At 38.9% G+C, this 11,419-nt stretch overlaps 1 protein-coding gene across 2 annotated transcripts in view; it reads left to right on the top strand.

Annotated features, from left to right (window-relative positions):
* SLC5A8 (solute carrier family 5 (sodium/monocarboxylate cotransporter), member 8) overlaps positions 1 to 4,012 on the top strand; it is a 61,958-nt gene extending 57,946 nt beyond the window's left edge. The window contains exons 14-15 of one of the 2 annotated variants that reach the window (XR_001514857.1): positions 235 to 354; positions 1,578 to 1,657. Coding sequence is in view for 1 of the 2 variants with exons in the window: in XM_006769372.2 (XP_006769435.1) it covers positions 1,578 to 1,657; positions 1,917 to 2,042 (206 nt within the window). In the remaining variant the exon portion in view is untranslated. Of the gene's footprint in view, positions 1 to 234; positions 355 to 1,577; positions 1,658 to 1,916 lie in introns of those variants that run through there. The other variant, XM_006769372.2, reaches the window with a different exon arrangement.
* The last annotated feature ends 7,407 nt before the right edge of the window (positions 4,013 to 11,419 follow it).

Here is an 11,419-nt window from a genome sequence, read left to right on the forward strand (position 1 = left end):
AGAGCCGCATGTGGCGCGCGAGCCTCAGTTTGCCGACCACGGCCCTCGGCCTTCAGTAGGGTCCTTTCAATCTGAAGACCCGTGCCTTTCAGTTCTAGGGCATTTTCCTATATTATTTCATTTGTAATTTCCTGTTTCCTCTTTCTGGAAATTCTATTTGCCAAATGTTTGAGTCTTGGACAGTTGTAATTTTCTTATCTTTTCTCTCCTATTTTCTATCTCTGTGCTTATTAGGTCTACTACATGGGATATTTTTTCAATTTTCCATTAATTCTCAAAGGAGCACTCTGATCCAGCCTTGAGAATAGCCTGTAAGGGAAGGAGGACAGGTAGGAGGCTATTGCAGTAATCCAGGTGGGCGATCATAGTGGCTTAGACCAGGGTAGTAGTGTGGAGTAGGCTCTCTAATTTCTGACGCTCCCTCACACATGTACATCCACAGCAATCAAACTAGGGGAAGGCACTGCCTTTTTTATCAAATGTGTAATGACTAGTTAGAACTTCTACGCTCTGTCCAAGTATGTGTGATGTCTTTGTTTGAAAAAGTAATGTTCTCTTCCACGTGAACAGGCATCCAGTGATAAAACACTTCAACTTCATGAATTTCATAAATGTCTTATTCCCACTCCACAGCACCAGTGAGCACCTTGGGAAAAAAACATAGAAACATAAAACTCTGGTGCTCCTTGGGAAATATTTTAAAAGCTCCCGTAGGATACTAGGAATCTGTAAGAATCTAGACCAAACAGACTTGAGTTGGTGTTTCAGTTTCACCTAACCATGTACTGTGTGTCATGAGTATGTTTCTTCATCAGAAAAGTAGGGTAAATAATTCTATGAGTAAACATTCATGGGCATATTGGTCACTTTGGAAATTTAATAAAAGTCAGAATTCAGGGGCTTCTCCCCCAAAATTCTAACTGGGTCAGTCCAGGTTGGAGTCCAGGAATCTGCTTTTTAAGTACTTCGCCCAGGTGACTTGAGAAAGAGGTAGTTTGAAAACTCAAAGAGTGCTTTGAGATACATGGCTTTAAAAAGCATTTTCTTTGATCCACAGATGAAGTAACAAACCAAAGTAAAATCTTAGGGAAGAGGAATTGGATCAAATACCAATCATCATATTGGTTTTTATTTAAATAATTTATTCAGCAATTCATAATTTCCTGCGTTTCTTCACACACATCTACATTCACAGCCACCAAATCGGGGAAAGGCAACTTTACCATCTGAAGCAGGGACAGATGATTTGATATTTTATTGGTAGGTCATAAAGGATGCCTTTAAACCTGTTTTCCTCCCAGTACTGGGCCAGGTGATGCGCTCTTTAGTTGAGGACCTGATGAGGCAGTTGGCTTGCACTTATCTTAAACTCCTACTGGTCACTGTGAGAGCCTTACAGAAACCAAGACTGAGGCAAGGGACATGGTGGGCTCGTCTCCAGAACTGCTTAAACGATTTCCTTTCTCTGTGTTTTATGAGTGTGTAGAGTCGAATGTGCACAAGTTAAATGCTTGCATGATGGACTGGGTAATTATGGGTATCCTTTTAACAATGCAAATAATGTATATGTTTTTCAGGAGGAAGAAAACAAAACTTAGACCGAAAATTTCTATTAACGAAAGAGGACATTTTATTCAATTTTGACAATTTTAAGAAAGTAAGTTGGCTTTCTTTTTCCTCCAATTAGTATGACTGTTTTTATCACCGGGAGAGACTCCTAGTTGGTCTTTACACCCTCCTGAACTCTGATGACAGGGAAGATATTTGCCCTATTTCATGATCTGTTTTTGTTATATATCTCCCCCAGTAGACGACAAACCTGATATAGAAAAAGAAAAGCCATAGTGACAATTACTTAAAATTGAATGAATGAACAGTTTCTTTCTTCTAATCACCCTGTTAACATTTTATTTTAGAAGGAGCAGGTTTTCAGCTATAAATCTCACCCAGTAGAAGAGGGCGGAACCGATAATCCTGCTTTCAACCACATCGAAATGAACTTCACAGACCCAAGTGGCAGGACCAGCGGGACTCACTTGTGAAGCAGCTGTGATACTTGATGATCGTGCGCGGTGGCCCAGTTTTATACATTTTCTAAGACAATTCGATCAGGTTTAGATATATGTATTTTTTGTTCATCATGAGTGTTTTGGGGGAAACCTTCGGGGGATAAAATGTTGTTACAACAAAGTCCTGACTTTCCTCATTTACACTTACTCATCGATGCTACGGTGGAGTTTAGAGTTTCAGCATCAGCATTTCCTCTCTCAGTTCTTTATTTCCATGAAGCTATAGTTGTGAAAGTTATGACTCCCTATGTGCCAAAAGGCTAATACACACATATATACACATACTTAATGGTCAAAAGCATATTCTTAAATTCAAGCATTATTAAAAATATTTCCCATGCTTTTGGTGCTAGCATATAAATTTTGGGGGGATTTCCAAAATCATAACTAATATTGAAAAGAGCTTTTCTCTCTCCTACTACATACTCTATACATAGGGAACAATGAAGTAATAGGTCTGTGTTGTATATATCTTTGCTTCTTATTGACTCTATCAGTCCAGGGCACATATTAGCCTCGGAACCAATTCTGGCTCAGGAAGGTAGAAATCAAGAAGCATGCTGTTTGGGACAGAACATGGGTCCAATGATCAGGTCTTCTATTCTTACGCCTTTATGCTTGTTAGCTAGAGTTCCTGGCCACTGGCTGCTTGTATTGTCTTCTTAGACTCCAGTTCTTAGCTGCATTGCTGGTTTCTCACCCATCAACTTTTGTTTTGTTGTGCACTTTACCTTTGATTGCCTTCCTAGTTTCCTGTTTATGCTATTGTCTTGAGACACCCCATGTGAATCATGCTGACCCACGTCCTGGTTCACTAAGCTCCAGCCTATAAATTATAAGCACACATGAACCTGCTACTGACTGAAGTACCTTTAACAGAGGTACTCATGGATTTGGTGATCCAAGGACATTTACACTATTACAAATGCTTAAGCTCCATGGAGTTAGATGATGACATTCAATGCAATTAAGTTGGATTTTTGAATGTCAACTATTTTGTAATTAATTAAATTTAATAATACATAGGCTTACAGATCTTGAATTCTAGTACATTCACTCCGTTAAAGAGCTACTATTTAGTAGGCAAACACTACTATTGTTCTTTAATGTTCAGAAATTATTAAATATATGCTTTGTTCTATGTTTTCACATTTCAAGTAGCAGTCTCAAAGTTTATTTTGTTCATTTTGCTACCTTTCTAGCTAAGAGTTTGATAAGGCTTTCATCAATTTTTATTTCCTGCAGTACCCGCATTAGATATGGTTTAGAATTGTGTTTACTTTTAGCTTTGCAATATTTGAAAATTATTTCAGAAATATTTAAGTACATTAAAATATTATATAATTAAGTTTTTGATTATTTTCTGATATTAATGTAAGCTTACTCTGTACATTTATGGTTGCCAATTGAAAACATTAAGAAATAAAAAAATAGGAAGTAGCTTTTATCTAAGACAGATTTATATAACATTTAAAATGTATCCAAATGTTTCATATGTGTATAGATGTTATTTTTAATCAATACATTTGTAAGCATACATTGAATTTTGTAAATCTGTACGTTTTAATGAGTAGAAAGACATAATAATATTTCTTTTATGTGAGTGTGATTTGAACTATTGTTATTTATTTAATAATCAAATGCACATGTGTGTAGAATTCTTCAATTTTAAAAATCAAAGTCAGGTTAAGATTTTTCTCTTATCTGGCTGCCATGGGTTTTGCAATGTAGTCTTAGTGAGAGATAACGTACTTCCATTCTTTCCACTTTCTTTTACCGAAGTATATCTTTGTGATATTAGGAACTGTTGTTCTTTTGTTAAGAAATCAAAGTTATGTTATTATTATTAAAAAGTATTTATCTTATCTAAATCTTTGTACAAAATCAAAGAGAGATAAAAGTTACTGTAGTATAATATAAATTAAATAATCTAATGTTCTTAATTATTTTTTTAAATTTATTTTTATTGTTGAAAGTATTACAGATTTCCCCCAATGTCCCCTCTCCTGCCCCATTGACCCCCTGCACCCTGTCTTCCCTACCTCCTCCAGGCCTTCACCACCCTATTGTTTGTGTGTCCATGGGCTGTGCATATCTATACTAATAAAAGAGAAAAATGGTAATTGGCGTATGACGCTACCCTTTTCATTGGCTAATCAGGGCTATATGCAAATTAACTGCCAACTAAGATGGCAGTTAACTGCCAACAAGATGGTGGTTAATTTGCATATGTAGGCACAATGCAGGGAGGCAAAAGGGAAAGCAGGAAGAAGCCCCCTGCCACTGACAGTGATCGGAAACCCAGGGGGTAGCTAACCCTGCTCCCCAGCCTTGATCGGAGAATCAGGTGCCTTTTCCGCCCTGGCCAGTGATAGCAGGAAATAGGGGTGGAGCCAGTGATGGGAGCTGGGCACGGTTCAAGCTGGCAGTCCCAGGAGCTAGGGGTCCCTTGCCTGGGCCTAAAGCGAAGAATTAACATACATTAGGATGAAGGAAATATGAAGTATATGAACATGAAGATTTTATAATATTGTTTTATTTATAAAAATCCCAGAAGGTATAGTTTATTGTTAACAATTGAGTGTCTGTCCATGATGTAGATACAGGGACCTGGGATGGAGTAGAGACAAGGGGAGTTACTTATGCTCTATGTTGATTCTTATAGGAAATTCTGATTTTTTTTCCCAATAACAATAGTTGATACTAATTCAACTGAGTGTATGACCATTTAGTTACTGGAAATCCTACTATACAATTTAGTCATGCTAAAATTTACTTTTACATTTAAGTTGTGTGCCCAGTGTTTGTGAAAAAAACTTGAGAGACTTGAACATTAAAGTGTAAAATATGGTTGCATTTCTGATTTTTCATCTTGCTGATTAAACACTCTAGAAGTGTCTTTGAAGTTGTCTGTTTTTGGGGAATTGAATATAATTAATTTTATCAGCATTTAAAAAAGGTTATTTCTACTTCATTTACCACATAAAGGACTCTTCCTGCATACAATATCTATATATATAAAAGCCCAGCAACTGTTATGGTGGAATGACCAGCCGACTGGTAGCTATGATGCACTCAACTCAGGAGCTGCCCTCTGGTGGTCAGTGTGCTCCCACAGTGGGAGCGCTGCTAAGCCAGAAGCTGGGCTTATGGCTGGTGAGCACAGCAGCAGTGGCAGGAGCCTCTCTCACCTCTGCAGCAGCACTAAGGACCCCTCGGGGGATATCTGACTGCCAGCTTAGGCAGACATCCCCTGAGGGGTCCTGGACTGCAAGAGGGTGCAGGCCGGGCTGAAAAACCACCCCCGAACCAGTGCACAAATGTCATGCACTGGGCCTCTAGTATAGATTATAAAAATATAAGCAAATAAACATGCAAAATTTTTTCACTGAAAATACATTATATTTTAAGTAATTAACGCTATTTGAAAATAGAAAGTAACATTTAATAACTGGCTATTTCTTAGTCATTATCTCTTTGAATATTCCCCCCTTTTCCATTTTTTCTACTCTATAACTCTTTTACTCCTATTACATGACTATTGCAACTCTTTATCCTAGTCTCCATGCCTTCTAATCTGGTTCATTATTTCTATCCTTTTATATTTATGTGATGCATCCTGGATGATTATTAAAAAAATTATTTAAGATCTAAACAGAAGTAAAATACAATGTAATTTTGAAGTAGAGACAAAAAAATAGGGCCCATTGTTGAGGTAGACAGAGAAAAAAAGATGTGTGAGTGAGGTGGAAAGACAAGAGATAGGAGACAGAAGAATACATAGATTTACCTTCCAGCTGAGGCCATGCATGGCAATATATAATGATGGTGAAAGCCAGGATGGCCAGGCAAAGACAAAATTTCAAAAAATGGTAGGAAAGGGTCAAGAAATACCTTATTTCCAGGCTGTAGAAGAGGCAAGGGCTTGACTCAAAGGGGGGCTGTTAACTGAGGCAGTGATCAAGCAGAGAGTAGAGGCATGGGGGAGCTTCAGAGGAAAATGTAGTGGTGACATAATTCAGAAAATGCAAGCAATGACCCCCTTCTCCCTGGAGCATTCAATGTCCTCCTTGGTTCTTTTTCATAATAATCAGGTCTTTGGTTTTTATAACTCAGCAAATACCAGAGAACAGAGGGACTTCTTGGCTTTTGAATGTCAAAAATCTAGCTCTTAGGTTAACAAGTATAACATATCTTGGAAGGTAAGAGCTAGGTTCTGGAACTCCTAGAATAGATATGGATTCTCGAGCCTGGGAGGGTAAGAGGGAAGTGGTGAGAGTTAATATATTGATGAGTATGAGGAAGGGTCTCTGTGGGTCAGTGTTCCTCCTACTGAGTCCTGGGAGGACAATAGCAAATCACCCTAAGTTTACAGGATTTGAAAATAAACAAAACTCATGCCCATTTCCTGGTTAGAGCTTAGAGCCAAAAGACCCCAGTAAATACATAGTTGAGTGATATGTCTGGGCAGGCATACGGCTTTGGGGTGTTGGAGAGACTTGACCGTGTTTAATAAGCACAGAAGCAGAAATTGCTGAATGAGGTGTCCAGGCAAATAGCAATTCAGCCTCACAATTTCCTCCAACCTAGTATAATAGAAGGTAAGGAAAGAAACCCAAATGGGAATTAGACAAACTGGTTGAGACCTGTTTAGATTTGACAATCAAGGATTTTATGGTTTCTAAACAGAACATGAATATTATATAGTCTTAGACAATTAAAATAATCAAGGCAGGTGGGGGAGTGGTGATAGGAGGAAGAAATACTACTCTTTGTATAGCAGGCACTCAATACTGTAGCTGAATATTTATTTCAACCTCAATGCTTTTCATGATCCCTTTTTCAAACATACTCATCTGTGTTCACTGCTGTATTCTTAGCCCCTAGAACAGTCTGACTCAAATGTTTGTTGAATAAATGAATTCATACAATTTCTGTCTCTTGAGAGTTTTCATCCACCTTTTTTGCTTGTTTGCTTCTATTTTTTTTTTTTACAATATAGTTTTATTGATTTCAGAGAGGAAGGGAGAGGAAAAGAGAGAGAAATATCAATGATGAGCAAGAATCATTGATCAGTCTCCTGCACGCCCCCTACTGGGGATCGAGTCCGCAACCGGGGCTTGTGCCCTTGACTGGAATCGAACCCAGGACCATTCAGTCCACAGGCCAATGCTCTATCCACTGAGCCAAACCAGCTAGGGCTGCTTGTTTCTAAATGGCAGTCACAGGTTTGATTCCCTAGGAAGCAGAGTCTGAAAGGTGAGTTAATGTGCTTAATGTTTATGACGGAGTGCCTTGAGGATCAACACCTGTGGAAGGAAGACGACAGAAGCAGGATTGAGCAGAGCTGCAGGTTGAGCTGTAATGCAGATCCAAGGACAATCTACCCCGCCCCCCTCACCCTCCCGCCCAGACTCCACAGGGAGAGGAGCCCTTCGGAGTTATCCCAAGTTGGGCCAAGACAGCCAAGCTTTCGTATTCCTGCATCAATTAGCTCAGTGGTTTTCAACCTTCCTAATGCCGTGACCCTTTAATAGAGTTCCTCATGTCATGGTGACCCTCAACCATAACATTATTTTCGTTGCTACTTCATAACTGTAATTTTGCTACTGTTATGAATCGTAACGTAAATATTTGATATGCAGGATGTATTTTCATTGTTACAAGTTAAACATAATTAAAGCATAGTGATTAATCACAAAAACAATATGTAATTATATATATGTTTTCTGATGGTCTTAGGCAACCCCTGTGAAAGGGTCGTTCGACCCCCAAAGGGGTCGAGACCCACAGGTTGAGAACCGCTGAATTAGTTGTTGATATGGGCTGTCACAGGAAGGGGAGTGTCAGACCAGGAGATCCTCTGCAGGAAGGGGTGGAGAGACTTTCGGCCAATTCCACTCCCACCAGCGGCGGGGGCATGAAGTCCTTTCTTGCAAGGAAGTCTCCGCAGTGTCCTACAGTGTCCACTTCAGGAGGTAAGGTGCATTTTAGAGAATTTAAATCACTTATCCAAGGTCATACACCTTGACTCTGAACTTGGTTTTATCTCACTCCAAAGCCCATAATCTTAATGTTTTTGTTTTATTGTACATGTTGATGAAAGCTCACACCTAAATTGGTGAGGGCAGGGGTTGGAGTTAGAAGGACTTATTCTCAAGTTTCTGGGCTAATACAGTGCAGGTGAAAGTGAAGGATCTTTTGTGGCACTGACAATCCTTTTAAGAAGTGCCCACTGTTCTGCTCAGTTAGGAGCCCGCAGTGACCGTGCTTTGTATCAAATGATATGATTAACTGACAACTACTACAGTTTGAAATTGTTACCCACCCACCTTTCCACCAGAGTGATGTTCTCCAAATATTATAGAGTCGGGTGAAATGAAATTCAGCTTGAATTACAGAGTATATTAAAGGAATTCAAATTATGGCAAATATGGACCAGATTAGTAGTTTTCAAAGAGTAGCCCCCAACTAACAGTATCAACACCACCTGGGTACTTGTAGCAGTTGAAATTCTCGGGCCCACCTGAGACTTATGGAATAAGAGATGGTGGTGCTAGAGTCCAGGTAACTCTAATTCGTGCTAGAGTTAATTTGAGAACTACTGGATCAGATGACAATGATAATTAGTAGGAAAAACAAACTGGGCTTATGGTTAGCAAATAAACGACATAGAAATGATTTCTTTAAAAGTGCTTTGTTCACTTTTGTTTGCATATCGGACCTCAGTCCTTTCAAATGATCCCAATGTCCTAATTAGTAAGGTCTGAAATAACCAAGTTAAAATTGCGTTTATGGGGAAAACTAAGGCAAGCTGAGTGCAGCTCAGCACAGGGTCCCGCTGGGAACGGCTTTCGTAGTTACCTCTCCCTACCAGGTGCTATATGGATCCAAATAGAGTACATCAAGTCTTTAAAATCACTCATGCAATGAAAACATTCTAAGTAAGCCTTCCTAAATTTTTTATAATTTGAAAATATTGTAAAATCAGTATCTTAATTCCAGACAGTCAATTGGGAAAATTACTCTGTGTCCCTGTTGGAAAGACAATGGCTAGCCCTTAACTCTAGAGTAGAGATTACATAAAGTTGAGGCCTTACCCTTGGCTCTTTCATGGTGAAATATATTTACAGGAAAGCGAGTTCAAGTTCATTGCATGCTATAAGCAAAAGTGTGTCTGCCTTTTAAACTCATTTAAGAAACACTGAAACTTGACTAACAGGCACACTCTGTTAGGCACTGGGGAAGAACAAGGCGGGAGGTTCTTGATCTCTATCACTTACAAGCTATCTGAGGACATAAGAAGATATGCAGGCACTAGCTGAGGAAAGAGTCTGAGTGAGTGGGGCAGGTTATGCAATAGAAGAAGTCTAGGCAGAAGGAGCCCAGTGGACAGGACTTGTTGGAAGATGTACTTGTTGAATTCTATCTTATAAAAACTCATAAGATTAGATAGATTAGAAAATCATCAAATTATGGCATATACATTATGTATGATATTTAAGATATTCCACCATCAAGACAGGAAAACAAAGTTTATAAATGTATGCTAATATTTTGATGGCTATATTATTTGTTTTTGCATGTATTCACCCAATAAACACTTGATTTCTTTTTTCTAGTTTTATTGAGATATAATAGACATTGGATGTTGTATAAGTTTAAGGTGTACAGCAAATGATTTGACTTATATATATTGTGAAATAATTACAAATATAATGGACATTGGATGTTGTATAAGTTTAAGGTATACAGCAAATGATTTGTTATATATATTGTGAAATAATTATCACAGTGACTTTAGTTAATATCTGTTATCTCATAGATACTAAAAAGAAAAAGAAAATATTGGTGAGAACTCTTAGGATCTCCTCTCTTAACAACTTTTAAAAATACCTTACAACAGTGTTAACTATAGTCATCATATTGTACATTACATCCCTAGTACTTATTCATCTTTAAAAAGTGAGATATAATTGACATATAACATTATATTAGTTTCAGGTGTTCTACATAATGATTCGATATTTGTACATATTGCAAAAACAATATATACAATATATAGCATTCATCTCCACACAGTTATAAATATTTTTTCTTATGAAAACTTTTAAGATCTACTCTATTAACAACTTTCAAATATACAGTACAGTATTATTAACTATAATAACCATGCTGCACTACATTACATTCCCAGGACTTAGTTATTTTATAACTGGAAGTTTTATACCTTTTGACCACATTCACCTACATCTTCCACATCCCACACCCTGCCTCTGGCTGCAACTAATTTGTTCCCTGTGTCTGTGAATATTTTTTGTTTTGTTTCTATATATATTTTTTAGACTCCACATATATGTGAGGTTATAAGGTCTCTATTGATTTAACTCATAAATATATATATAAAAAGCCAGCAACCGGAACGCTATACCAACCAGAACAACCTGCAGCTATGATGCCCACTGCTGCCAGCGAACCAGTGAACCAGCTGGATCTGGGGGTGGGGCCAGCTGGCCAACCTCCTCAGCCCCCTCCCCCCAGCCAGCCCTACCTGTGATCGGCCTCTCCCCTTCAATAGGTGGTGGGGCTGGCCAGCCCACCACCCACAGCCCCTCCCCCTGTCTAGCCTTGCCCCTGATGGGTCCCCACAACCCCGATAGGCCTGTGACCCCTCCCCCAGCCAGCTCCACCCCCAATCGACCCCCACAATCTGATCAGGGGCAAGGCCCGCCGGCCAACCTCCCACTATCTCCTCCTCCCCCCTACAGGCTCGGCCCTGATCCACCCCGATTGGGGCTGGGCCAGCCAGACCCCAGCCGTGCATGAATTCATGCACTGGGCCTCTAGTTTAGCATAAAATGCAACTATAACTTTCTCCCTGTTTCCCCAATGAGCTGTAATCCCTCAAAATTTCTTAAACAGCCATTCATAAAAAAATTAATCATGGTGATTTGGCACTGGAAATACACATGGAATGTGATTACATTTGAGAGCAAACATGTTCAGAAGTGATAACACTGGTTGAGCTTTCAAATGCTAATCTTATCTCTTCCCAAAGCATTGGCTAACTGTTCTCTATCTGTCATTTTACTACAGTAGGCAAAACAAACAAACAAACAAACAAACAAACACAGAGAACCGAATCCTTTAGTCATCCAGACCTATTCCTAGTTTGACTAAAGAATAAAATCAGCCACCTTTTCTTTAGAGTAATATGGGCATAGGATTTCTGCTCCCCTCTCACATGACTTGTTTTCTTTTATTCAGCTTTTCCACTGTGATATCCAGGCAGTTATGCTTACCATTCTCCACAATTCCAGTATGTAAGAGGAGACTCCAAATTCAGTAGA

This window comes from Myotis davidii, unplaced genomic scaffold (genome assembly GCF_000327345.1).
Source record: "Myotis davidii unplaced genomic scaffold, ASM32734v1 scaffold120, whole genome shotgun sequence".
Lineage (NCBI taxonomy): Eukaryota > Metazoa > Chordata > Mammalia > Chiroptera > Vespertilionidae > Myotis > Myotis davidii.